We start from the raw sequence: 27,992 nt of genomic DNA, 5'->3' as shown, positions 1-27,992 counted from the left end.
TGAAAGAAGCACGGCCTTGCAATGTATTTGTAATAATAAACACACCAATGGTACCAGCAGGGTTCTCATTTTCCTATTTTCCTATGACACGCAAATACATAACCACACAGGATAAAAATGATTTTAATATATTATCTGAAACTGTATGAAAAAAAATCAGACAGATACAGAGATACAGAGAGAAAGGAAGACGGCTAGATAAAAGGATTAGGCAGAGAAAGACAGGAGTTGAGATGAAGCAATAGATATGACAGGGGGGAGCAGTTTGTCAGAAAAATGAGACGTCACTGAGGAGGGCGGGGGTCCGCTGGTGCACCCCTGTCCGCTGCCTTTGGACTGGGATAGACAGCGACCTCCGCCAGCCTCCCTCCACAGGTTCTGGGCCGCATTAGCCATGGTGCTCAGATCATAGGCTGGGGAATGGCAGGGGGGCACAGGGGCACAGGAGAAAGAGAGAGAGAGAGAGAGAGAGAGAGAGAGGAAGAGAGACATGCACAGAAAGAAGAAGGAGGGGTGGAGGGCAGACAGACAGAGGGAAGACTGAGCACAGGGGAAATCTTTTCCTGATTTAATACCTTTACTCCAGAGCAAGAACAAGTAATCAGATAAACAAAATTCTCCTTGAATTTTTTTCCACGGTCCACATTATGCACAGTAGAATGTTACCTCTTTCACCAAGACATGTATACTGTAGTGTAGTGCCAATCAGCCTGATTCCTACAGACATATTTTGTATAAGGGAGGTCAAATTATCTCACCCTTCACCAGCAATATACCCAATACACCCACTACCACACCATGTGTTTTCAATTACATGATTTGAATAAATCACGGTTGAACATTGGGTAATTTTCTCTTTTATATTCTTTATTTAATCAATGTTACATTAAACTAACATAAATAAACAGTTTTATGAACAAAAGGCACACAGTTCAAATATAAACAAAGAGAACGTACGTATGTACAGTTTGTTTCAATAAAACATGTCTACGGTCTCTCAGAGTGAGAGAGAGCGGTCCAAAAGAGAGATGAGTTTCAGGGAGTTTGGTTTTGTTGACAAAGCACTACGCTGCTGCTGCAGCATCAAGTCTCAGTGAAACTGTACACTCTTCAATACCCCACGAGTAACCACAACGATAGGCGCAAAGGTAAAGTGTTCTACCAAAAACAGCACTGTCTCCTTGTGAAATCTCTGTTCGGGCCCCAAAATGGCTGCCTGTTTACATACATGTCCATTTGGATAGCACTGAGTACCACTGAAACACATGTCCACTGTCTGTTTGAAGAGGCCACAAAATGGATGTCCAAGTCCAAGATTCAAACACGCAGTACACAGACTTGAGAACCGATGGGTGGGAGGCATGTTATATGCTCACTATGACTTTTGTATTCAAGAGAATAAGGTGGGGTTGGATGTCACCATGGTAACTCTATTAATGTGCAGATGCCACCGGCTGTTTGGTCACTGCTTCCAGTTGGTTCATTCACAGCACTAGCAGGGCGCTACTGTCTACTACAGAGCAAGGGAACAGTTTAGCTTGATGTTTAACTAAGTTCAGACAGCCATTCAACTAGATACCAAGTTAAAATGATAAGGGGTGTAGCTTTGTGTTTTCCCGGGTCTGATCCAGGTCAGTTAGATTGATGTATACAAAGTTCTCTCTGGTGCAGCGTTCACCACTGGGTTCCTCTTCATGTTAGATGATGAAATGCGGTACATCTGATCTAGTCTGGACCAACTCAGTCCAGTTTGGCCCAGCACAATCCTGTCCACTCCAGTCAGTGTGGTCTCAGATGTCCTCAGTGCCGGGAGCCTCATAACACTGGATCAAACAGGTTTTGCTCTGGTCCAGTCCAGTTTTGGCCGGCTGAATCTGGTTTTGACCTGTTTGATCTGATCTCGTCTGGTCTTTGATGACCACAGTAATAGGTGGCTTTTTGTCCCGGATGACACAGTAAGTAAGGTGGTCTTCTGCTCTGCTCCTTTGTCGACCAGCTAAATCCAGTCTGGTCTGGTTTGATCTGGTCCACTGCACACCTGGATCATTTATCGATTTGCAAACAGTTCTAAGCTTTTGTTTCAAACTGTGTAGATACCAGATGGGTGAAGTTTACTCAATCAAGACTATTTGGACATTCTCAGGTATGACATCTGTCATGGAAAAGTACACAAAATTCTGACTTTCAGTAGTCTAAAGTTCTTCTTTGTCATTTTGTCTGGCAAACACCACCCATTTACCACCTACGCAGAACAAAACATGCAGAAGTACAGAAGTATTTCGCAAATACTGATGGACCCAGGTCTGATGCAGCGTTCAGACGGAGACGGTGCTAGGTACCTCCTCGTATTGAATGATAAAGTAAGGGTAGCTCTGGTCGTCGTTGAAGATTACATAGATCTGGGGGTCCACCCAGTTGTCGACACAAGAATCATAGAGGTCACTGGAGGGGTCACGGGGGCTGATGGGTGGAGGGCGTCGCATGGAAGGATTTCCTACAGTGAACCTGGCAACACAGAACAGACAGGAGAGAGGCGTGGTCAGTTGTGAGTTTAACACAATTACCTAAGCAGTTTGACTGGCTAACTTGCGCTGAAAACCTCTGCTCTGCCATTTCAAGTTTTATTTAACCGAGCGCTTCTAATCCCCTCGTTTTCACCAAGAAAAATGCTGCTATTGGGTGGATTGTCGTTCAGTTCCACATATAGTGCTTAGGAATGGTTCCCCTAATTTACCATCTAAATCAACACAATCCTAGGTTTAATGAAAACCACAGGTCTGCCGCTCCTTTGTGGGTTTAAGAAAACCTCATAAAATGTAAGTACGACATAAGTGCATGCAACTAAAGCAATGTAAGGATATGAAATCAGCCAACTCGTAAAGGACTTTGTTTTTCTTGCTAATATATTGATGTCAGCTTCTAAAAATCCATGATCCATCAATCTTTGTACAAAAATATTTCTCTGGAGTCATAAATAATGTAAATTACAGTAAAATATACTATGTTTTTCAACTACAAAATGCACAGACAGCGGGTGAATGCTTAAGAGTCCATGTTCCACATATCCAGTGTGCCATAATGAGACAGAGGCAGGCAGTAAAATTAAGCAGGCACACTTTCTTTAGGGTAGTAGAAGTTATAGAGACACAGGAGGGAAAGCAAACAGGCCTGCAAGAAATAACATTTGAATATATTTGAGCTGTGCTTGATATATGTGTTCTCAACAGTCAAGGACTGTTTTTGGACAGCTGCACAGCCTCAAAAATTCAAGTGCACCTCAAGATGTCTGAAACCACACTGGAATATGTCCCTGCTCAGATCTGGAAGCAATGTCTTGTTCTGGGCTGTGGCGAGTATTCAGCTTGGGCTGAGAGTGGAGGGGCGCACGTGTGGTGCGGTTCCAAATGCTGGCGTTTCAACCACCACACTGTCCTCTGGGCACACCACAGAGTTATGTCTGGTGCAGCAAAACAAAGCTAGTGATGTACTATGGTCTCGGCCAAATCAGCTGTTTTACACGTGTGGCTGTAGACTGGATTCACACTGGAGGAAAAGAATTAGCATGATATAGTATGACTGACCCTACAGTTTATGACTAATAGCCTGGGGGATGTGCATAATCCAAATAATATTGATGTGTACTGTACATTTAATTTGAAAGCACTAAGAGTAAGAGACAGGTCAGAGAGAGAGACGTCATCTCAGTGAAGATATGTGCTGAAGGGAGCAAGATTGGCCTGTATCATATACTATCTCTAACAAAACATTGAGGCACTTTAAAACTTATTCAGCTCTCAGCTCTTGGTGGGTTTGTCTTTACAAATGCATGCTGCATGGCTGAGCTTTGTTCAAACCCACAGAGCTTTATTTTCAATTCTAGTGGAGATCCCAAGGTTTCCAAAGATACCAAACATGCCCTGCTGAATTACAGAGAAATGTGTATAAAAAGATGTACAAAACATTTTATATTATTTTATATTATTTTATATATTTTCTATTTGATGTAATGGTGCAACCATACAACAATGGCATCTTGGGTTGGAATTTTTCACTCAATTTAAGTGTGAAATACAACTTACATATAGCTAATTTTGAAACTACTAAAGGGAAATTTGAAGGGGAAAGTCAGAAAGGGTTAAAGCACATAAACCCAGAGGATAAATAAACTCTTATCTTTCCTCCAAGTACTAAAGCTATGTTCCTTTCAGCTAACACCTGAACCACAACAAGGTGGCCTAGATAAGCTTTTCCACTGAGACAACGCAGAATGAAGCACACAACTCGTATCAAGAAAATGACACTTAAGTTAATTTGCACTAGCATTACCTTGCAGCCCGATAAGATTTTTTCATTTTGTTTTTGTAAAAATAAGACCCCAAAAGAGTTGGATAGTCTCCTCCTTTATTAAAGCCACCAAAAAGCATCTCACTGGCTATCTACATAAAGCAGCCATACACACCTGCCAGTAAGAACCTTGGCCAGGAACATGCAGTGGACTCCTTTGGGCGAGCGCTTGGAGAAGTTGTGGGAGTAGACGGCCTTGCGGGCGAAGTAGGAGCCCTGACCGAACATGGTGGCATGCTTGCCACAGACGCGTGGGTCAAAGTTGTGCTTGCAGATGCCCTCCACCACATCGGCCGAGGTGCCATGGAAGAGGTGGCGCTCGCTCAGAAGCCGGTCCATCTCTGACAGACGCCGTGACATGTACTCCTTCTTCCTGTCAGAGAAGAAGAAAAGCAGGAGGTGAGCTTCAGTTTGCTGAATTCAAGGTTACACTGCAAGCAAAATCTCCATTTCAACAAGTCATTTAGTCTTCTGTTCAGTCTCGTTTTTCTAGTGTTGTTTTTCTTCAAACAAGTGACAAATCTACCAGTGGGATGAGATAATCCCTCTTGTTTCCAATACAGTTTCACCTGTTTCAGGAATTTTTATGTATCAAGTATAAATATGTTGAAACAAGGCAAAATAAGGCAATAGGAAAATGACATTTGATTCAAGAAAATTCTTGTTTCCAATGCTAATTTGATTAGCACTGGATACAAGTGGGATTATCTCATTTTACTGGCTGATTTGTTTCACTTTCTTGAAAAAAAAGTGTTAACAATGAATATTAGTCACACATGCAAGCACATGCACACAAGCATCCACAAAAAAGCTTCTAGCAGCCACAACAATAAAACTAAAACATCCAGTGGCAGCAGCCCACACAAGTACAGTTTGTATTGAAATGCATCCAGTCAGAGACAAAGAGAGGATACGGAGAATCTGTATGTGTGAGCAAAGATTTATCATGTTTTCTTTTTAATTATTATTTTTTTCTAAATTTTAAATGCAAAAAAGCACTTTGCTGTTCACTCTTGACGGGTTCACAATGCGATAGCCAACAGGCTGATGCACAAAGACAGATCATCTCTCAGGTGATGAATTAGTCAGCAGCTAGGAGAAATCCCTCTGTTGCTAGTCAAAAGTTGTGATCACAACCTTATTTGGTCTAAGACTGGATAAGAACATTGGACCTAAACTGCTGTTTCTTGAGCAACATACACACACGCACGCATGCACACACACACACACACACACACACACACACACACACACACACACACACACACACACACACACACGCACGCACACACAGCTCACTTGGTGTGAGCCGATAAAGCAGCCACATAGAGGTGAAAGCGCTGCAAGCCGGATAGACTGTAGACCCAGCGTGACCTCACGTGACCCCACAGCGTGTGACCTGACACAGACTGACGCCACAGACACACACACACACACACACACACACACACACACACACACACACACACATCCTCTACTCTCCATTAGGCTTTATTGCTATGGTGCAAATAATTTCACAGATACTGTGATTGTGGTATGGCACACACTTGAACCAGGAGTGATAATATTTTTTTCACTGAAAAAGCTGTTAAAATGATGATGGTGTGATGTTTGCTGGTTCTGTACCAAACAAACATATTCTCTTACATCTGGATACAGTTTGTATCCAGATGTAGGGAGTCTCTGTAGCACCACAGTAATTGATTTATAATGTTGCTGTCATACATTTTACCTTTATCAAAAAATTGTAGCTCCTGTGATTTAGATACTGTGATATCAATAATATTTCGATTAATTGTTCAGCCCTATTGCCTGTCTGCATTTATGCCATTTTTAAGAGATGTGATGATCTCTTTCGGCATAACAGAAGCGCCTTAACCTAACTTCAAAATCTAGCATGTCAACTCATTGCCCACTCACTCACCCACACACACAAACACACACAGACTTCGAAAACTTATCATGCAACAAAAGCAAATAGTGTTGTGCAACAGTCACTCCCCACATACATATCCTGTGCATAGGAAACACAAAAACACGCACGTATACATACACAAACACTCTCACAGCCATTACTCATTCTGCCTCAGCTATAGTGTGAGAAAAGGAAATCAACTGACATTCAGTGGGGACAACACTTCCCGTGTCCCTGTGACACACACACAGGCTGCCAGTCATTGTGAAACCGTGTGGTACGAGCCAGTGTGGGAGTGTTCAACTGTCACAGCTGATAGGACCTCCCCTAGTCTAACCAAAGCGGTTAGCCCACCGTTTACGACAGGAACATCATCACGACCGAGCGCCTCTCCATCCGTCCTGTTCACACACCACTGCCGACTTGTTCTCACGAAGCCTTGCACAGCTGCTTCCACCCTTCGCCCTTCTTTCTCTCTCCTTCCTCTTTTCACACCTTTTTCTCAGATCCTGTGCTGGTTATTCTTGTTTACGTCTGTAAGCAGACATGCCACTGTTGCTGTCTTGGACACTGGAAAAAGCGTCCATCTTAACTAGTCCGTCTCATGCTCAGTGTTAACATTTTGTTTTCCCTTCAAAGAAGGGAAAGTCTGCAGATGTGGTGCTGTTCCCCATCTTTCACAACTGTCAAAATCTCAGAACAAGGCAATATAATATCTCTCCACTACTATCATCCAAATGAGGCTCGATTCAAAAATAGTCTTGAACTCAGTGGCTCAAATTTGGATGAAAAGGGTAAACAACATATTTTGTCCCACAGACGCAAAACCGAGGACAAAGGAGGAACCGAATGTGGGAACCATTCCATTAACACAATGTAACAACAAAACCACACAGCATCTTATTATGGTGCAACTGTACAGTACCATTGTGAGAAAACATTATCAAATAACCTGAATACTGCCTGGTGTTTCTCAGTGTGGTCTAATCTCTTCAACTATTCCCTGGCTGGGAAAACAATCTGTTCCCACCATGACATTATAGCTGGTAACAGGTTAAGATTAATAAGTCAACCAAGTCACAGCAGTCTAGTACGACCAGTTCCTGGCATAATCCACAACTGCACAACACACCATTGCATATGCAGCAAAAGTGAGACGGGAGCATAGTAACCGAGCCTGACCCGAAACTGACAGGCATTCTTTTTTTGTGTCTGAACCCGACCCAAGATTTTGCTTGTCCTCCTTTTCTAGGTTGCATTTACCGCCTGAAATAACTGACCCGGACTGGACCCAAACCCGACCATAATTTCTACATTTTGGTCTGAACCCGGGTATCAACACTTTGCACCTGTGCAACACTCTCTTCTGATCTTGATAAAAGTGTTTTGTGTAATGAGACTTTAATGAGCTGATGGTTATAACAGAGTCCCACTGATGTCTCCAGTGATGACTGCCTGCCTCCTTAACGTTAAGAAAAATGCTTTAGCTTAGCTCTGTGGCTGACCTCTTGTACTTTTCCCAGAGAAAGGGGTTCTGCACGCGCAGGATCTTGAGGATCCGGAACTTGGTCTCCGACACGGTCTTGTGGAACAGGCTGTACACTGTCCGGTAGCTGCGGTCGTCACGGGAGACCGGCACCTGCAGGAAGTCCTGGCTCGTTGTCATGGGCAACCACGTCTCCGGAAAAAGGCTGGGTGGGTTTGTGGATGTTGGTGAGAGGGGGTGTGACACGGACAGATCCATGGACGATGAGGAAGACGAGCAGGAGGAGGAGGAGGAGGAGGAGGGGAGAGGTGATGAAGAGAGGCCTCCCAAAGTCCTGGAGAGAGAGAGGAGCCAGACATTAGACAACTGTATAGAGATAATGTTCATGATTTGTTTCAATGTACTTCAGTGTATATATACACACAAACACTTGCACATACACAAGATGTTAGCACCATCAGCTGTAAGAGGAAAGTATTTTAAAGTGATTTTAGCACTTTCAATGACAAATAGGGTTGATAACTAAAATGCAAAATGCAGTTTCAACTGCAAAGGCCATCATACTTGGGCTTTAAACTGAGGGGCAGTTTTTACTAAAAGATGATGGTCACCAGTGAGGGTGCAGCAATTCATTTGTTGCACGGATGCATCAAATGAAACAGAGATATAACAGAGATATAACACTGTGTTGATCTAATCTCTAGACCTAACAGAATACTATGAACTGCAACTTTTTTGTCAATAATATATTGACTGATAATATGTTGATTCTTGTCTTATTATTTTCACTTTAAAGATGAAAAAGGATGGTCTGATAGTATTGCACATGCTTAATAAAGAGATATAACATTTTGGCGAGAAGCACTGAATGGAGTGATCGACTGGATTTGCAGTTTACGAACCAAAAATCAAGCTGAATCTGAACTAAAAATTTCCCTTATGTTGAATCACCAACTAGTGAAAGCTGAATTGAATTGAATCTCTGTCAGATGACATGATTCACACCACTAGTCACCAGTATTTTTCTATTCGAGGTTTTCAGGGATTTCACCAGCAACACAAAATGTGATATTTCAAAACACATCTCCCTGAAAAGGACTGTCAGTTTTATGACAACTTTGGAATCTAAAAAAGAAAGAAAGCACTTATTTTGTTATATTCTACTTGTATATTTGTTTCTGTCAACAGTGCTTTTTGCATTTGCCAATCTCCCTCCCTGCTGAAGGTCAGCATCAAACAGCCTCCAGGGACTCACAATGTTCCCCGTTTATAAAACAGCGAACCAAAGCATCCACCATACATCACATTATGCTATCTCACATCTGCGTTGGTGCCTGTGTGTTTCCAATAAGAGCCGCATCCCGAACGCAAAACAAAACCACTGTCCGATGCGATGAACCATTGCAGGGACCGAGAGCCGCTTCCAAAATCGTATTCCAGCAACTGTCAACAATGACATCACCGCCGCCACGGAGCGTAGCGGCTCCACGGCAGCCTCGGCCGTCATCGACCAAACAAACAGAGGGGCCGCGTGAAAATGAAACCCAGACACAAAACAAGACGACGGGGAGGTAGGAGCGAGGGAGAGAGAGAAAGAAAGGGAAGATGGAGAGAGCAGAAAGGGGATGAAAAGAAACGTGACAAAGAGAAAGAAGCAGAGATGGAGACAGAGAGAGAGAGAGAGAAAGAGAGAGAGAGAGAGAGAGAGAGAGAGAGAACTAAAATGCCAATTGTGGAGCTGTCATGGAAGTGTTGCAGAGAAAAACTATTGTCTGGCATTTGAGTCAATAACAGTGGTTTGGCTGTCATGTTATCGCTCTGTGAGTGTAAACGCTGTTAGCCCTATCAGCCGTAAGAAAGTGTCTCTGTGTGTCTGTATGTGTCTGTGTGTGTGTGTGTGTCTGTGTGTGTGTATGTGTGTGTGAGCACGTCTGTATATGTCTTGTCAAGAGACTGTGTGATCAGTATGATTCTCTGAGGCAGCGTGACAGTTTCTCATCTCATTTCTCTCTCTCTCTCCTTCACTCTCTCTCTCTCTCTCTGTTATCTTGTCTCTCCAGTCTTGAGCTCTCCGCACAATCGATGTCTCTATTCCCCGTGTGTTTTGAAGAGATCACAGACGGCCTGCTGAAGAAAACAAGTGTGAAATGAAAAGGGACAGATAACAAGAGAATGATGGAGTTGGGGTGGGGAGAGAGAGAAGGAGGAAGAGAGAGGGAGAGGGAGAGGGAGAGAGAGAGTGAGGAGTGAGTGAGGAGTGAGTGAGAAAGAGGAGCAGAAAAGGGAAGGGAGAGAGACAGAGAAAGATTAGGACAGATAACAAGAGAGTGAGGGTGGGGAAGGAGGACGGTGAAATGAAGAGATGGCTGAAAATAACATCATCATCATCAGGGGAGAGATGACAGAAGGAAAGAGAAGGAGGATGCCAATCAAACTAATGACCTCAACCTTTAAGCTTAGCACAGATTGTTCCTGATACACACACACACACACACACACACACACACACACACACACACACATATGGGTATACACACTTGCAACTGCCACACACGTGTGAGAGACAGAATATTTGTCATCGCAAGCGTTTATGTAATGCCTACAGTTTCACTCTGTGATGAATTTTAATAAATACAACGTTGCAGTGTTTATAAGACGGGTTAAGGAGGGAGAGAGAGCAGCAGCAGAGAGGCGGCTATTGATGGACTGAACAAACAGATGAAAAAGTCCCAGGAACAAATCCCTCGTTCCACATTCCAGCTCCCCGCAGTCACGTTTCACACTCCTCCTTCGCTCACCCACTCCGCTCTGCTCTGCACCCGGTCTGGAATCTGGAAACCATTTGGACCTCTCTCTCTCTCTTGCTCTCTCCCTCTTTCTTTCTCTTTCCGTTCGTCCTCTCTCCCTCTCTCTTCTCCTCTATCTCATTTCCTCTCTTTCACCCCCCTCTTCTCCATTTTGTCTTCTCTGCCTGTCAGGTTCTCGCCTTGTTGGAACAGTTCGTTCCAGCGTTCCCGCTATGTGGGACACTGGCAGGGCAGCCACAGCAGACTGTGCTGCTAAAAAACCCTGTCTGTTTTAAGAGGTCGCTCGAGTGAAAACCTATGCAAATGGGGTGAGATAAGCCCACTTGTTTTCCATTCCACTTTCACTTGTTTTAGGAATATCTTAAGAGTCATGTTTCAGTGTCTTGAAACAGTGAAAAATACTCAACTAGTGTAGAGAAATCAAAGCTGGATTCATTAAAGTTCATGGAAACGGGTGATTTGGACTGGAGAAAAGTGAAATTATATCACGTCAGTGGCAGGTTTTCTCCATTGTTTTGATACAGCTATGATTTTAAATGACTTTCCTGCAGTGTAGAGGCTCAAGCTGGCAGTGTGTCATTCAATTCTGGATCAACTCATGTGTCCTTTACTCTCTTTCTCACACACCTCGCCTGACTCTCCCTATGTGTCTCTCTTCCTCTCAAACTGTCCCCTCTCTCTCTCCATCTGTTTGTTCTCCTCTCCTTCCCTGCGTATCTGTCATCCTCCGTCTCCTCTCTCCTCGTCTGCCTCATTATCTCATTTTCCGTCTGTCTGGTTCGGGCCTTGTTGGAGCAGCTCAGTCCGGCTTCATTCTACACAGGGCCACTGATAGGAGAGCTGCAGTGTCGCGGTAAGTCAGGCTGATTATACCGAGTTACAACAGATCAGAGGTGAAATTAGCGTTAAGATAGGTTTCAATTTCAACCCGGGCTGCTAATGTGTCGCAGACTTAGAACAGATTGAAGGTGAACTTGGTGTTCAGATGCGTTTGAGAAGTCTGCCCTAACTACAGCATTAGCATTGTGTACTGAGCTTTGTGTGCCTGCCTGTCTCCAAACAGGGAACAGAGCACACAGAGGCACAGGGAGACAGTGTGTTACATACTGACTAGCACAATGTGTGTATACCTACGTGCACGTGGACCAGCACACTGTGTAAAATCAGGGAGCTCACCCTAATAGCACAAGTCAGTGTGGCTTCATGTTCAGTATACTGAGTGTGCTGTTACAGGGTTGAGAGCAGAGTGTGGTAAAACAGAGAGGCACTGCTTCTCAACATGGAGGCTGGGACCTCCCAGCAGGTTGCGAGATAATTTTAGTCAATACTTTGGTTGTGAGATAATTTATAGGGTGGGAAAACATGTTTCTGTTACACAATTTTATTTTTATGTTTTTATTTTTTTGATTTTCTGCTTTTTCCCATGCTAAAAAGGATAATCCTCCTTTAGTTGGACTGTTCACCGCTCTGTGCAGCCAGTGATCCTTTGTTTTGAGGGTCACAAGCCAAATGGCTGAGAAACTTTGCACTGAAAAAGCGTCTATCATGATTGTGTCATAAATTGGAAGAGGAAGGAAGAGAGAAAAGGTAATTCAAGCTGATAACCTCTAGCACTGGACTGATGACAGATATCTCCTGACACAGATGCAGACATACAGACAGACAAAAAAGCATGCTCATCACGTCTATCAGAAAGGGGAAATTCAAATAATAATAATAATAAGAAGAAGAAGAAACCTTTATCAGTGTATTTTAGGATGCTACATGGCACTTAAGGGGATGCTTGATTCAATGATGAGAAATAATACCTTTTTGCAGCTTTCAAACCATTTACACCATTTATTCTTTTAAAGACATGTTTAAGGACCAAATTAAACCACTGGTCAGCTTAACCTTCATATGACATCAGGGTTGGCAGAGAACAAACAACACCAAGTGTGCGTTACTAAAAGGTCTATCTTCAGCATTAGACAATGCTGGCTGCCTACAGGCTCTTGATGTACTGTATGCCAGGTGTTAGCATGTGCAAATGAATACTCAAATGTTTTGGGCAAAATACTCTATTTCTGACTTACTCCGAATGAGACAAGATGTTCGATACCATTTGCACCTCTGTACGTCCAGCGGTTCGGTTCCTATGGGTAGCATTTCATCTTAGCTTAGCATAATGACTTGAAGTCTATGGGGGTCATTAGCCTAGCTCTGTCAATGTGGAAAAATAAACCTTGCAGCAACTCTGAAGCTGTCTTATTTACACAGTGTATCATGTGTATTTGAAAAACTTGTCTTGATTTTTTTTTTTTTTTTTTAACTAGTCTCTTTGACAAGTTTTTGGAGAAGTTAAATGGAGGAACTGTAACCATTGAAGACATTTGTCCTTATGTCTATCTCAGTGATCCATGCACCGCTGAAGGTATAGAACTCCTAAATTTACTCTTTTTTTTTTTTTTTCTTTTAATGCCAAGAGGTGAAAATGGTATTGAACACCTTGCCTCAGTCTGGGTATGTCGGAAAAGGGTATTTTGCCCAAAATGTTGGAGTATTCCTTTAGGGGATCATCTGCAAAGAGAGGTCTCTCCATTTTAAAGCACAAACATTGTGTGTATTTTTGACAAACGTCTCCACTTACTGCAGGTGGGGTGTGAGCATCACGGAGGACATGAACATGGGCCGTTTCTTGATCTGACGTCTGAAACCAAACACCGCATTCTGCTGGAAGCCTTCCCTGATGTTGAGGATGTACTGGTTCTGGAGCGTGATGAAGCGCACCTCCTTAAGACCCCTCCCACTCGCCTCCTCAATCAGCCTCACCACCGGCTGCCAAAGAAGAAGAGGAAGAACAAGAAGAAGAAGAAGAGGGGGAAAATTTGAGGTTACTTTCTTGACCACAAAGACTGTAGCAACTGTGCACTTTGCGTCTCCCTTTGTAAAAGAATTGTTACAAAGGCGGTGTTGTAACACTGCATTCAAGGAAGGAAAGGGAAGGGAAAAACTGGAGAGGGAAGTGTCAGCTAACTGTGGCACAATGTTCAGATAACAGAAAGTTGATAACTAGTGTGATCATGAAAGAAATATTCACACACACATGAGAAAGGTTGGATAGAGCACAGCCAGTCCTTACTGAGTCAGTGGAATAAATTGCTGCTTTTCTGGGAACAGTTGTGTCACAAGCTATTTAGGTGTTGTCTGTGTGTCTGTGTGTGTGTGTGCATTGGTACATCAATCCCATCACGGTGGTTAGACAATTGATTGGTGTGGGCAGAGTTAATGCGTCTGGCTCCATGCACACTGGTATGCATGAAACACAGCGACCCAGGGCCTCACCTCGGAGTATTCTCTCCAGCCGAAGTTGTCTCTGCAGTAGTACTTCCACACGGTGTGACAGTTGGGGGCGGGGTTTGCGTTGGCTTGAGGCGGGCCTAAGGGGCTGGGAGGAGTGGTCAGTCGCCGGACGCGGTCAAACTCCAGGTCACACACTCGCATCGCCCCAAAGTCTAGGGAAAACACTCGACCCCTGAAACACACAGTGCACATGGTAAGTTTAACTCACACACACCAGCTGAATATCTCACACACAATCTACTTAAGTCAGTGTGACCTTGTGGTTAAAGTTTAAGAGGCTGTCCTGTTTTTGAAAGCTCACAGGTTATATTTTCATCAGCAGCCATGCAGACTATTAAAAAGTCCTGGAGAAAAAAATGACGGAGCCCCTGACTGCTCACTCATATTGAGTTGGCTTACATGTCACATGCAAACATCCATAGATGAAAAAACACATGACATACAGTATATAATCAAAAAACACACACATTTACACACATCAAAGCATTCAATGCCACTTGACTTAAGAATCCAATGCACTTTTTCAACTTGTTAGCTGATTTTCCATGCCAGAATTTAGTTTCAGACTCAGACTCAGACTCAGACTTTAGTACAATAAGAGCTCAGTACATTCATATTTCTCTTCTATTTTTTTTGATGCCAAAATGCCATTATTTCTACATCCTGGTAAACAGTGTATCCTCAATACTAAGTAATGCTGAACAAACATTTCAATCAATAAAAGCATTAAATTCATCCACCCATCACATAAAACTGCCGTCTACTCCCTAAATAATTGGTTTACAGTTTTGAAAGATGCCTCCGTGTATAAAACCCCGCCCCCAACAACCTGTTTCAACAGGAAATGCATCAGCCTAAGCAAGCAAAAGGCCAGGAAAAAGCTGTTTGTGGCTTTAAGCCCATTTCATTAACAGCTCTCCTGAGGCTAAACCCCCACAGGACTGAAACACATGATGTCATCAAGGAGCTGATCTACCTTTCCTTTTTCTTTTCTTTCTCTGTTGATCCCCAAAGGGAGCTGTCTTTTTCCTTTCTCCACAAAATGGTCAAAGGTCAAAGATACTTTTGACATTCAGGGACTTCCAGCTGAGTTCTGGATTGTTTTTTTATTGAATCACTCGCACCCATTGGGGTAAGATTACTAGTTTTTCCTGTTTTTCATGTGGTTACCTACTCACTACACTTGTACTGTCCTCTAAATACACACAATGAGATGTTAGTACCAACTGAAGAATAACAAATAGATACTGGAAATAAAGAAAGTAACATTATTTTTGGCCTTATTTTGTGCTATTTGGTACAGCAACCTCCCTTAACCCCTCTCTGTCTCGACAAGTCTGGGTCAAAACCTCATTATGTGTGTGTGTGTGTGTGTGTGTGTGTGTGTGTGTGTGTGTGTGTGAACTCTCTCTACATTAGTCCTCCATAGGGCCTCTGGCAAGTCCTTTCTAGGTCAGACATACCACTCACTCAAACATGGGCAACACACGCTGGCACGCTATGCCATGGACAGCAAGCAGGCAGAGAGGCACGCAAACACACTGAGACACACACACACACACACACACACACAGATGCACTACACACAAGGGCATGCAAACTGTGGGAAACACTCTCACCCACAACACACAAAAATACACACACAGTCTGAAAAACGTGTTAATGGGCTCATTGATTTTTGCTGGGGAACGATTTGGATGTAATGTCAAAGGTCAGATGTCAGGATGTGTGTGTCTGTATGTCTGGGAGCGAGTGTGTTTGTATGGACGGTGAGGGCTGTGTTCTGAAAATATGTATGAGTCTTATGTTTTTGGTGAACTAAATAACTTGCATGAATTACATTCCTTTCTCACAGCTGCCATCTAAAACCCAAACACTAACACTAACAACCTTGAGTTGTAAATGAACAACAGCATGTAGAGGGAGAGAGAGAGAGAGAAAGAGAGAGAGAGAGAGAGAGAGAGAGAAGATATTGCTTCGATGGAGAGGCGTATGGAAAGCCTGCAGGCACAAGAGAACTGGGAAGGAGTAATTTTACATGTATTGCGATTGTGATATGATTCACCATTTTTGTAAGAATGATAATTTTTGCATTATAATTTTCATTTTCACCGTAAAAGTGTTCGGTACCAAACAAACATGTTCCCGGAAAATTTGTAGGCCAGGGTGTCTCTGTAGCACCAGACTAAGTCATTTATAATGCTGTTTTTTCACATATTTCTCCTTTCAAAAAAATTGTAGCTCCTGCGATGCATTTTGCCATATTAGAATTTCCATAAAATTTCAATTAATCCATCAATTAACTGTTCAGCCCTACTGTCAAGTTATAAGTTCAATAGCATGGAGTGAAGTGAAACTCCACATTATAATGCAATGATACTGTCAACAGTCATCGGGCTTTTACTTTTGTCCCCACTTGGACAAGCCGGCCCCAGTTAACTGGTCATAAGCCTGACATGTATCCCCGAAAGTATTGCTAAGTCTCACTCACACACACACACACACACACACACACACACACACACACACACACACACACACACACACAGTGGTTTTGCTTAGGAAGGTGATAATAAGTGGTGCTCAGTCATCTCGCCTTCCAAAATACACATACGGTCATACTGTATATATATATACATATATACACAGACACACACACATACTTATTATTTATAGCTGGTGTTTCTGCTAAGTCATAGTATGACTGCATATTTATTTCTGTATGCGGAAATGAAAATGTAGTTGGAAAACTGAGCACGTGCAGGATCAAAAATGTAACTAGTGTCACAGTGATACAGCAATTATCGAATTACAAGATCGCCATCGAGATTGGGCAGAGAGATAGATAGATAGACAGATAGATAGAAAGATAGATAGATAGATAGATAGACAGATAGATAGTACAGGAGAACAGACAGATTCAGTGGAATAAGAATGACAACTCAACTAAAAACAGTTTCCTGCCATCCTCTCCTCCTCTTTAACTTTATTATTTCTTTGTTCTTTCCTTTTTCATCTTCTTTGTCTTTTTTTTTTTTTTGTTTTGTTTTGGTTACTGCTGCTCCGTTTTGTTCTGTCCTCTCTCTCTGTTCCGTTCCCTCTGTTTCTTGGCTACGTTCTGTCTCTTCTCTCGCTATTTTCTCTCTGAACAAAAGAAAGTACATTGGATACACCTGCATGGTTCTTCCTCTCTCCCAGTACAGAACAGTTCCTGCCTGCCTGCCTGCCTGCCACGATATGTTATGACAAGAGCCTGCGTGCATTCGTGTGTGCGTGCGTGTGTGTGTGTCTGTGAAGTCAGCGGTGACTTATGACTCATGCACACACGCACAGCTATTATTATGAGGAAGTTAAGTGAACTTTGTCACATTTATAGGCAGGTTACTTTACAGGCCTGTAACACCTACTCTGTCATGCAGACCCCAATCACAGACTGTGGAAGTGCACTCTCTGTTCCTGAACACACACACACACACACACACACACACACACACACGCAAAGGTCTTCTATGAGGTTAGGCCAGTGATTTTCAAAGCCTTCAAGTCTTTCTGTCCCTCTTTTTTTCTCTCCCAAGCCAGTTTGCTCTGTTCTAAAAATAAAATTCCACCGGTTAAATTAAGTGCACTGTGGTTTCGGCGTGGGAGCCAATCAAAAGTCGGACAGAGACACAAGACACGGTCACTCTGGCAACAAGGATGTGTCTCAAGACTGAGCTGAGAAGGCCCGGCTATGCACCAAGTGTGTGCATAAATGCTTGTGTGTATCGACTTGAAATGAGCATGCAAATGCAGCTCAGCACTGCATGAGCGCTCTGTGTTCTTATCCAGCTGAAGTTCAGGCAGGCTTTCAGAATATAACCAAAAATTTATATCAGCTCGGCCGAAGACAATAAATAGCCTTTCTGATCATGAACCGGAACGATGTTGGGAAACACTCCCATGAGAAGAAGCCTTTGCTCTAAATCATTATTTCATTCAATAAATGTGTTTCCATTGCGTTTTACTGCATCAAATAAAAAGCGTTTCTGCTGCAAGAAGCATGAAACCGTTTTTTGTGATAATGAGGGAATTTTATCGAAATTCACTGTTTCCATTTACCCATTCTAATTCGATGCATCTATTTCACATGAAAATGTTTAAATGGAAAAAACCCGCTGACCGCTGACCAAAAAGGGAAGGCGGCACGGTAGAGGTGAGTGAAACCAGCCCTCGAGCTCAGCACTTTTCACCAGGGTGTTGCTGGACGGGAGACGGGTGTTGCTCTACAGTAAAGCCCGTCCCTGGAAAAATAAAGGTTACGAAAACTCCTCCACTGTCAATATGGCTTTTAATCCCCTATCTTGCCCTGCACATGCACACACACACACACACACGTACAGAGACACACATGCACACACCTTAGAACTTTCTCACGGCTACACACACAAGGACCCGCATACCAGCATCAGTCATGCTATTGTGAACGTCACAGACTAGAAAAAAAACACATGCGCACACTCATACTCTCTCTCTCTCTCTCTCTCTCACACACACACACACACACACACACAGACACACACACATTCTTTCAAAAGATTCATGTACACACAGGCAAACTTCATCCAGTCACGCCTAGATAAGTCAGCCAGTCAACCAAATCTGCTGACGAGGGCTTCTTTTATTCACACGCGCATACACACATAAAAAACACTCACTTACACACACACACACACACACACACACACACACACACACACACACAGATACACACGAACACCTTGATGTCATGGGTACGTGTCACTTCCTCATGCTAACTATTCATTGACCAGATATCTATCTAAATATAACTTGGTTGGTTTTGTTTCTTAGCTTCGGAGAGGCTGATGAGACTGTGAAGTGAAACGCACGCACACAGATACACACAACAAGAACACACACAGACACATACACACACACAGACAGACAGACACACACACACATACACACACATAGAAAACAGGGTGTACAGAATAGAGGCACATACAGACCCAAAAGAGACATGAACATTCTCTCTTCTGTCTCGCTTTCTCTCTCTTTACCACACACACACACACACACACATACATACATACATACATACAACAGGGGGGAAAAGAGTGTACATAGTAAACTCCTGCATGTCCTGGGTTGTTCATGAAGAAAATGTCTTATTATTGAAGTAGTGACATAGATACTAACATCTCTCTCTCTCTCTCTCCCTCTCTCTCTCTCTCTCTCTGTCTCTCTGTCTGGAAGATTAAATGAGTTTGACATTAGCAGAGGAAAGGAAATAACGCTGTTAGTGACCTATTGTAGAAAGGGGAGATCCAAGCTGATAGAGAGAAAGAGAGAGAGGGAGAGAGGGAAAGGGAGAGAGAGAGAGAGAGGATATTGCTTTGATGCAGGGGCGTACGGAAAGCCTGCAGGCACCAACACACACAGGCCATGCCAGGGACAAACACACACACACACACACACACACACACACACACAGAAGCAAAGAACGCACGCAAGCTCAAACATTTCCACATCCCATACAGTACACCTCTTTGGAGCCTCAAGGGACAATTGAGGAATGAGACAGGGAGAAAGAATGAAAGAGAGAGGAGTAAAGGGGAGAGAGAGAGAGAAGCAGAGAGAGAGAGGGGGGAGAGAGAGAGAGAGATAAACAATTAGAGAGGCAGGAGAGAGATGGAGGGATGAGAAGAGAAGAGGAGAGGGAAGGGTTAAAGGCAGACGCTGAGTAATAGGAGGCAGGGCGACCCAGACCTCGCCCCACTGATTCATTTCATGGGCTGTCTGACACGTTATATCCAACGCACGCACACACACACACACACACACGCAGGGCACATTTAGTCACATTATCTGACACCCTATCTATTCACACACAATCAACACACGCAAGGAAGGCCCCATAGACACAACCATTTTCCCTCTCTTTCACACACCACATATGAAATTGCATAGACAAAACATTCGAACACAAAAGTAGCCCAAAAATATCCACAATATAAACACAGACCCAGACACACACACACACACACACACACACACCTTTGTGTCAGGTCGCTCTGCCCTTGGTACTCAGTGACTCTTTATGTCAGTTAATGACAAGGAAGGCTTTTTATCACCTGGCCAACCACGGGCTCGCTCTCTTTTTTCCTCTACTTCTCACGTACATACGACTGTGCGCTTCGAATCAACAGCACGAACGCAAATTATGGTGAAGATGAAGCCCAACATTTCCATTTTGTGCCATAATATTAACCTCGAGTAAAAGGAGCTCGTACGTAGAAAATATGTACAGAATAACCCCATTGCGGACACGGATAGTACAGAAACAGATAGTACAAACGTATTGCATTCTATTTGATTTTATTATTCTACCCTCTTTTGTGCTTTTGAAATAAAAATTTGTTCCCGTTTGTCTTTGTGGAAGTCACTTACCGTAGAAACGACGATGCTACTAGCTGATTTAGCTGGCCTGAATCACGGCATTGTTGACAGCGTGGGTTAAGTTCGGCACATATCTATTCTACACACACACACACACACACACAAAAAAAAAAAAAAAAAAAAGAGTGCTGGTCGGTGGTGATGTTACACTGAACTGCTGGAAAATAATGATGAGTGTAATATTTCTCAAGCAAACGACAATTTAAAAACAGGGCAAGGGGGTTTGGCTAACAGCTAAAGTAGCATAGTTAGCTTGAGTTTCAGTTTGTTGCTATGGTTACAGGGTTTAGTTCAAGCTTTATTGCAAAAATCTGAATTCTGAATGCTGATTGCGACGTTTCCCCCCAGGCTTTACCTAATGTTAGCCATAACCAACGTGTGCCTAACCTTAACCTTAACCAGTATGCCAAAATGACCACTACGAATGTGGAAAACCCCCCGCTCTGCTGGGCAAAAAAAAAGAAAAAAAAAGAGAAAAAAAGTGTACATCACAAAGTTTGAACACACACCCTCCAGCCAATCAGAAACAGGTATTCACCAAGTACAATAACAGCTGGAATTGGTTACTTTCCATTTCTGAAGAGAGAGAGAGAAAAAAATGAGAGCATCTAGTTTATGTATACATTTTTTTAACTTCTCTCTCTCCCTCATCGTCTCTCTCACACACACAATACACAAACACACACATACACACACACACACACACAGGTATCAGTCTGTCCCTTAACAAGCAGCTGTAAGGCAGTGGATTATCACAATATAACTTTTAGAAGCGATGACTGTAACATTCCTCCTTATTGCTGAGTTCATGACTAAGGCGGATTAGCCAGACTTCCATTCCTGCTTATCATATGGATGGGATTAACCTGTGCTATGGATCATACACACATGGGAACAGCTCAGCACACACATACACACACACACACATACAGGCAGCACATAATCACATACAGACACACAAAAGCACTCATTTTCTCTTTTGTCCAGCTCTTCTATAACACACACACACACACACACACACACGCACACACACACACACACACACACACACAGAGCACAGCAGCAGCAGGAAAAACAGGCCTGTGTTGCCATACCGACAGTAGGGCTTGTTTAGTCATTTGCTGCTCTTTAGATCACTAACGATGCTATCATTTGGCTATGGTTACCACGGCAATGGCTTAGCCCTGTGTGTGTGTGTGTGTGTGTGTGTGTGTGCGAACCTCCAGGTTGGATAGCATCTCTATAGAAAAGCACCCAGCATAACACAAAGCTGCAACCATTTACTGAGCTGAGAGCTCCAAATGACCACAACACAACTGTGTAGCTCACTTCCTTTTCTCTCTCAGCAGTGAATATTACCCTGCAGATTGCTCAGTCTTTGAAACCCCAAACTAATACTGCATTTATCTTGTGTTACTGGATGATAGCTATTCACTCAAGAAAACACATCTGAGTACATTTACAAAATAGGAACCCACCAGAGTCAAGCTGACAACCATTGTAGGTCGCCACACACAGTGTAAAAACACTAGATTAGATAGGGGCACCAACAGAAGAAAATACTTGTATTTACCAGAAATACATTTCTATTTACCTACTATAGATTGTACAGCAAAATACCTAAAGCTAGAAACCTATGAACTTTTTTTTGAGGACACAGTGGCAACTAGAGTGAAAATGTGTTGCGTCAATGTTATGTTTTGACTGTTCCCTTCTCAAATTGTTGTCAAACTCGTTTTGGGGTCAGGGTTAGGAAAATATCAAAAATATTTAAGCTGCGTTCCAAACATTCAGTGTCATGTCCCGTTGGTGTTGGAGAACTGTCGAAATCTTTCCAGTGGACTGTTAAGAAGGGTGATGAAGAAGAATGGCAGGAAAACCGACAGCCATTATTTGACAATCATAGGCCCATACTAAGATGAAACCCTGCGTGGATGACATTTAAAAGACGTTCATGGGACACAACTGGGACACAAAGTTTTTAAAATGCAATGAAGGCAAACCTGAATAAAGTGATTACATAGCTTGTAATGTATCTCAACAAAAGGACGTCTAGAGGATCTGAGGATGATGTTCAGACAATACGAGTCCCGCTCCGCTTGTGAAAGGGTCACATGGAGTGAGAAAACAGCGAGGAATATTTATGATCATTTGCATTCAATTTAAAATCGTATACATGAACAAACACATTACAGACTATGCACACACTGGTGCCGTAAAAATATTTATGATCTCAAGGACTAAAGACTATTCTGCCCAACAAATGGCTAAACAGTAACAAGTGTGTTATATTACACACTGTCACAATCAAATCTAGCTTTCTAGTTTCTACTGAAATTTCTGTGATGTGACTGATGTTGCCATATCCAAATATATGACAGCATAAAAAAGTCAAATGGCCTCTGAAATAATTTGGGTTGACACGACAGGTGTGTATGCTGTTTGTGGAACAATTTGCGCTTTGCATAGAATTTGAGTTGAAAACCTAAATCAACAACACACACAGACATGCAAACAAAGACACATACAGGCGCCTGTGCACACACACACACACACACACACACACACATGTTCCATGTCTGTATGTGTGATGCTCACATACATAGAAAGACAGACAATGACACACACACACACACACACAGAGGCCCACCCAGTGGCCTCAATAACTCATGGAGGATGTGTAGTAGGGTGGTATAATGGCATAATTGTATAATTGTGTCATCGTGTGTTCATGTGCGTGTGTGTTTGCGTGTGAATATGCATGCATGTGGTACAGCTTTGGAGGAAGCTGCACATGCTTTTTATGTTGCCTCACTAGGACTTGCCAAGTTCTTGCATGTGTGTGTATATATGTGTGTGTGTGTGTGTGTGTGTGTGTGTGTGTGTGTGCCTGTGTGTGTAACAGAGGGAGAATGAGGGTGTGTGTGAGTGAGAGATTGAAAGAGAGGTTTATCTCTGTCTGCTAAAAGGCGTGCGTGTGAGTGCTGCAAGCCACTGAGCTTCTCTATGCAACAGATTCGTGTGAGCATCTGTGTGCCAAGTAGTCTAAAGTGTGTGTGTGTGTGTGTGTGTGTGTGTCAGTGCAAGTGAGTGCGCATGTTTATGAGTGAGGGAAAAGGAGAGGGAGGGAGAGAGAGGCAGTCGGCTGCGTCCGTGTCAGTGACCGCACCAGGCAGCAGAGGGTCATGGAAGTTCACAGCTTTACGCCAACGGTGCTGCGCAGTCTGGTTTGGACTGAGCTCCAGCCAATCAGAGAGCTGGTCTCAGGAGCAGAGAGAGACCCAATTAGACTTGCAGATGACAGACATGAAGGTTGGAAGAAGAAGCAACAAAGCTAAGGACTGACCAGCCTGTTATTACTGAGGTTGAAACACAAACACACACACCGACACTCATCAACAGGATGACACAATCCCTGACACACTAGCACACAGGTATGCACTGAACATATAGTGTACATAAGCTACATGACACATACACACACACAGGCACAGACAGATGCATCCACACACCATACAAAATGACTAACTCACTTCCACATATACATCAAGAAACCAAACATACCATGAACCGTGAAAGCAGCACTAGCACACCCACTTGATTACCATCAATTTCCCTCAGTTCCTGCACACATGCATCAAACAGCTGTAAGCTGGAGCTTTCAGTTTCTCACAGGTGGTGAAACCAAAGAGGAAGCTCAGGCAAACCCAACTGTTAACAACTCGCCAAACCAGAAGCAACATATCATTCACCAAGTCACTAATTACCTAGTCACAAGTACTAACAACACATTTACACATACAGGTCCAATTTACTTTCCAGCTCAATTCACTTGGAAACTGTTCAGCTCTAATACGGTGGCTGTGGGGAGGGCTAGACAATATGGACAAAATCAAATATCACAATATATTTAAACATATCCCTTGATATTGAGATAGTATTGCAGGGTGGTGTGTTACAAACAAGAGATTTTTTTAAAGTTATTGGCAATGTGGATAGGATGACCAAGCAGATAGATATAAATAATAAATCAGCTAGAACAGTCTAATAAATTCAGAAAATTTCTCCCTTCTGCTGTAATGTAGCCTATAAACCATGTAGACAACACCTACACAATATTATAATATTATGATATCCAAGATAGCTCAGAGGATGTCTAGTCTCATATCACAATATCAATATACTATTGATACACCGTCCCGCCCAAACTCACAACAAATTTAGACATAGGTCCAGTCAACTCTTTTCATTCAGGAAGTGGGTTTTCTTCATAACATGAACCTTTGAAAACTGCTCTGCTATAACATGGTTGATGTGGGCCTATCCAGTATATAAAGAAGTGACTGAAACAATGCTCTTCCACAAGCGTGTGAATTTGGGTTTCAGTTCCTATTTTGAATTGGTTGAACTGAAAGTGAACTGAGCCCAGCCCAGAGGCAGCAGCACCAAAACAGAAGTACCTGTCAGGGCTCACTCCACAGCAGGGCCCTGTGGTGAAACCAGAGAGGGCCGCTGCAGTCTGCAGGTACAGTAAACACTATAGTAGGCTACTTACTGAAATTTGAGCCTGACTTGCTCATTGTCCGGGTTGCAGTACAGTCTCTCCAGCTGCTCCTGCGAGTCGTCCGCTATGCTCTGCCAGGTCTGGCTGCAGCTCCTGCGGATCTGCCAGTGGTAGGGTAGCACGGTGTGGTGGTGGGCACAGTCACTGCCATAAACACACTGGCCCTGCAGGAAATCCACACAGATCGACACTGAGTCCGCCTGGTGCGTGTGATACTGGAGCTGGGTGAGCAGCTCAAAGACCAGGTCCAGGGAGGCCTCTTCGCTTTTATCCTGAAATATCACTCCTTTGTCAGGCTGAGGGGCCTGAAGGAGGAGGGGGTGGGGGGGCCCGAAGCTGCTGCTGTCTTTGACAGGAAGGCATTTGGCCCCGGGGGTGAAGAGGTCACTGCTTTTGATGGCCCCCTCTTGGAGAGGAGGCTGGGGTGCTACTATGGGAGATATGTCCCTGGTGGGGGGTGTTATTGTCACTGTGGCCACGGCCGCCCTGAGGCCAGATTTCAACTGGAAACAGCGGCTGTCGGAGGTAGAATCCACCCCGGTTATCTTGAGTCGCTCCCCGCGGCGCTCCGTCTCTTCTAGCTCCGCGGTCGTATCGGCCATCTCCGCGTCTCCGTCGCGCGTAATCAGCCCCGGTATCCTGGCTCCAGCTGCGGCGTCGTCAGCGGCTCCCGAGTCTTTCAGGCACACCGGCCCGATACAGCTCTGCTTGACCACGGCCGCCGCGCACAAGTTCCCCGGTGTCCGACCCGGTTGGCTCCGGGGGACAAACACCCCGTCCCCGGAGACGAGCGCATCGGTGCTCAGTAAAGTGGTCAGGATAGGGTCCTCCAGGGCGCGGTGGAGGCATTTGGCGTCCAATTTCCTCTGTTTCTTTTTGAAATACGGCTTCACAAGAGGGATTTTGTCCGGGAGTCCCACAATCTGCTGTTCCGTGAAATCTTCCCGTTCGTCCATGTTTAAACTCACGTCCAGGGAGATCCCGGTCGGCACACCGTCTGTGGGTTTCTGTAGAATGCGCAAAGTTTTATCCATGATCCTCCTCTCCTAACACCCAACAGTCCTGAGAGAAACACAAACAGAGAGAGAGAGAAGGAGTCATCAAAGGAAACATAATCCTGTAATCTTAGTTTCCAATGTGAAGTCATCTTGGCGCATAAAGCGGTGATTAATAGGTTAGTAGCCTAATTAGTCAGCGGCAGGCTATTAAAAATAACTGTGAAAACTCGTCTTTCCTTTCCTGGAAAAGCTTCACCCTCTAGGCCTAATCCTATAATAACAACCTAAATTCGAGAAGGATAGGCTCATACACAGATATCACATCAGATCTATAAGTCCCCATGGGAATATTACTGAGACACTGGAGGAGAAAATACTACAAGGTACTTACTATCCAGTAGGCTGCCGCAGACGCGCTCAGTCCCTACAGGAATATCACTGCTAGTGATTTTTCGTTTGGGGAGAAATACAAGGCTCGTATTTCCTTTTAAACATTAGATTTGAAATAGAAAATATATTATCTACCCCTGCCATTCCCAAACTTAGCTTCAGTGCATCTCAAATTGCCTCGATTCAGTCTTTGTTCAGATAAAATTTATTACGAATAGGTATAAAACGGGACGGTGTCTTTTTTTCCTTTTATTCTTTAGTCCCCTACCAGCGTCAGACTTGCAATTACAGCTGCGTCTCCAAGTAGAAGCGATAAAATCATTGTCAAACTGTAACAAAACGTCCCTCTCTCCCTCTCTCTCTCTCCCTCTCTCTCGGGACTATATATTTTGATCATGGGAGCCCGATACGCGGCCCCTGCCGTCTACGTGCCGCTTACACATCGCTGCCCGGGCAACTTTGCACGTACAGTCTGAGAATGGCACACACACACACACACACACACACACACACACACACACACACACACACACACACACACACACACACACACACACACACACACACACACTGAAACAGAGGGATCCACTGCGGCTGAGGAGCGACAAAAGACAAACGGGGCACCCGGAGCTGTTTTATTTGAACTACGTGTCCACAGCCACCCAGCAGCGTTCCCCTTCATCAAACCACTTAATCCACTGATTCTAGCATTTATAGACCGGCCGTGGAGTTAAAAAGCGCTTTCTTAAAAATAAAAAGCACTGCGTCTTGCCTGTCAGGGGAACACTGCAGCAGGCAGGCAGGCTGCTTGATTTATAATAGCGCAGCTTTCCCAGAGCCCATCTAGGAAAGACAAACACCCTTTGTACATTTCTCTGACACCGAGAGGACAAACCCCTACCTGATCGATAAAATCCACTCCTCTCCCCCCGTTCTCGACTCTCCTCGGGGGGTAAAATCCAGTGCGTACATCCGTGGAGCGCCTTATCCAGTCTGGAGATAGATCCTATATCCGTGTCTGGACTACAGGCAGTCCGGGGTCGCTGTGCTGGGGCTGACAGGGGGAGCTGGCTACGTCTCTCTGCTGAACCCTTTCGCTCTCAGCCTGCAAGTTGTGATTGTCGTCCGCTCTCCCCTTCTCCTTCCTTCTACCGGATAGAAAGAGCTGGCAGAGGGGAGAGAGACCGACGTAAAGCGCAGCTGTGGTGAGCAAAGCCCTGCTCTCTTCCCGGCTCTCCACTGCCAACGAGTCACCGCCCCATAACCTGGTCAGGGGCGGGGCTTGGCATCAAAAGAACAGAGAGAGAGAGAGAGAGAGAGAGAGAGAGAGAGAGAGAGAGAGAGAGAGAGAGAGAGAGAGGAGTTGGTGCGTCGTCTGGAGGTGATCGGGGGAAGCAGTGTGCAGTTTTTCCTTCATTCAACCCAATTTAATTAGGCAGATCAATTATTAAGAACAAATTCCTCGGGACTGCATGGCAAGAGAGAGAGGGTATCGCAGGAACTGGGAGTAGATAAAAGGCTTTTGCAAGAAATGCTTCATAAAATTGCCTCTGAAAATCTGAAAAAAGTTGTCGAAAGTAAATCTAAAATCAGGCATGTAAATATGAGTAACATGCGAAACCCATCTTAAAAGTACACGAGACACGATGCATTTTGACACTCCAGAATTTTCCTCGTTTGACCAAATATG

The 27,992-nt window shown here is 43.9% G+C and overlaps 1 protein-coding gene across 2 annotated transcripts; it reads right to left on the bottom strand.

Moving 5' to 3' along the window:
• Positions 1–859: 859 nt before the first annotated feature.
• Positions 860–27,519, bottom strand: tiparp (TCDD-inducible poly(ADP-ribose) polymerase). 2 transcript variants are annotated; one of them, XM_030067034.1, is made up of 7 exons: positions 27,204–27,519; positions 24,906–25,976; positions 13,877–14,066; positions 13,182–13,369; positions 7,765–8,079; positions 4,460–4,717; positions 860–2,505 (listed from the first exon to the last, which is right to left on the bottom strand). In XM_030067034.1, the coding sequence occupies exons 2-7, from the start codon at positions 25,946–25,948 to the stop codon at positions 2,316–2,318; spliced, it is 2,184 nt and encodes a 727-aa protein (XP_029922894.1). In that variant the 5' UTR covers positions 25,949–25,976; positions 27,204–27,519; the 3' UTR covers positions 860–2,315. The 2 variants fall into 2 exon arrangements, with proteins under 2 accessions (XP_029922894.1, XP_029922896.1); XM_030067036.1 differs by lacking the exon at positions 27,204–27,519 and adding an exon at positions 26,304–26,773.
• Between the last annotated feature and the right edge of the window lie 473 nt (positions 27,520–27,992).

This window comes from Myripristis murdjan, chromosome 13 (assembly GCF_902150065.1).
Source record: "Myripristis murdjan chromosome 13, fMyrMur1.1, whole genome shotgun sequence".
In the NCBI taxonomy this organism is placed as follows: domain Eukaryota; kingdom Metazoa; phylum Chordata; class Actinopteri; order Holocentriformes; family Holocentridae; genus Myripristis; species Myripristis murdjan.
The sequence above is the reverse complement of the archived record's forward strand: the minus strand, read 5'-3'. Positions and strand labels throughout refer to the sequence as shown.